At 43.1% G+C, this 1,345-nt stretch overlaps 1 protein-coding gene across 1 annotated transcript in view; it reads right to left on the bottom strand.

Annotated features, from left to right (window-relative positions):
- LOC105534040 (quinone oxidoreductase PIG3-like) overlaps window positions 1-1,345 on the bottom strand; it is an 8,806-nt gene that overhangs the window by 2,024 nt on the left and 5,437 nt on the right. The window contains exon 4 of the mRNA XM_011972713.1: window positions 463-659. Within this exon, the coding sequence (XP_011828103.1) occupies window positions 463-659 (197 nt within the window). The remainder of the gene's footprint in view (window positions 1-462; window positions 660-1,345) is intronic.

Here is a 1,345-nt window from a genome sequence, read left to right as displayed (position 1 = left end):
CTCAAGCAATCCTTCACCTCAGCCTTCCAAGTACCTGGGACTACAGGCAAGTGCCACTGTGCCCGGCACGGAACCTATAATCTGTTGAAGGCCAAGGCTTACTTATTTTTTACTCACTTAAGAGTCTTTCTTAACACACTGAGATGAATTCTGCCTTTGAAAACAAAGTCTTGGAACTACTCGAAATACTTCCTAATATGGTCAGTGCTTTGTTCATTCTATTAGAATGTTCAGATAGCGCATGAAGCACCAAGTACACTTCTTTTCATGATACTGAAGCCTCTATCGACCAATCTGAATCAGTTCTCTGAAATCGGGTTCCCTATTTATCTTCAGAGGGGGAGATTTCTTCATAGAAACTAACCTTCCTAACCTAAGGTAGAGCTTCCTTTCTCGGGGTAATGTAAATGAACCACACTTTTCTGGGTTAAATCACATGTTTTCTTTTCATTCATTACTCACCTTATTGTCCCTAGATCTCAGCAAACTGGTGATCAGACTTCCTCGCTTATGAAGTAGCTTTGAAAGCAGGGGCCCATTGATGTCAGCTCCTCCCATCAGACCATAGAGAACCCAGCGACCATCAAGAGCCAGGCAGTTCACATTCTTCTCCCAGTAGGATCCGCCTATGCAGTCTAGAATAAGATTAACTCCAGCACCTTCCATAGGAAACAGATTTGTGATGCTAGTCAGATATAGAAAGCTTGGTACAAAATAAGATACCATGGTATATTTGTGGATTATAGACATAAATACAGATGCAAGTGGTAAATCTATAGGTTGGAATTAGAAACACTGCTTGAAGAACTGTTGTAAATGGAATTTAGATAGCGGAACTCTATCATAGCATGTGTGAAGATCACCCTTTATGATGCCTAGCTATAGCAAGAGGGAAATGGGGCACCATGGCCTAGAGTCTCCTCTCATGCCAAAATAAGTACAGTCCCACTGACACCCAGACATTATTTAAAACAGAATACAGGAGGCCCAACCTAGGCTAGTTGTTTACATAGAAGTTAGGAAGTATCCGCACTGGGTTATTGGAATTATGGGCTTTCTAAGTTTGGTTTCATCTCTCCTTTTCTTTCTTTCTTTCTTTCTCTTTTTTTTTTTTTTTTTTGAGACAGAGTCTCACTCTGTCGCTCAGGCTGGAATGCAGTGGCGCGATCTCAGCTCACTGCAAGCTCTGCCTCCCGGGTTCACGCCATTCTTCTGCCTCAGCCTCCCGAGTAGCTGGGACTACAGGCGCCTGCCACCATGCCCGGCTAATTTTTTGTATTTTTAGTAGAGATGGGGTTTTCACCATGTTAGCCAGGATGGTCTCGATCTCCTGACCTCGTGATCC

The sequence above is a fragment of the Mandrillus leucophaeus genome, unplaced genomic scaffold (genome assembly GCF_000951045.1).
Source record: "Mandrillus leucophaeus isolate KB7577 unplaced genomic scaffold, Mleu.le_1.0 Scaffold13, whole genome shotgun sequence".
NCBI lineage: Eukaryota > Metazoa > Chordata > Mammalia > Primates > Cercopithecidae > Mandrillus > Mandrillus leucophaeus.
This window is presented reverse-complemented; position numbering and strand designations above follow the sequence as displayed.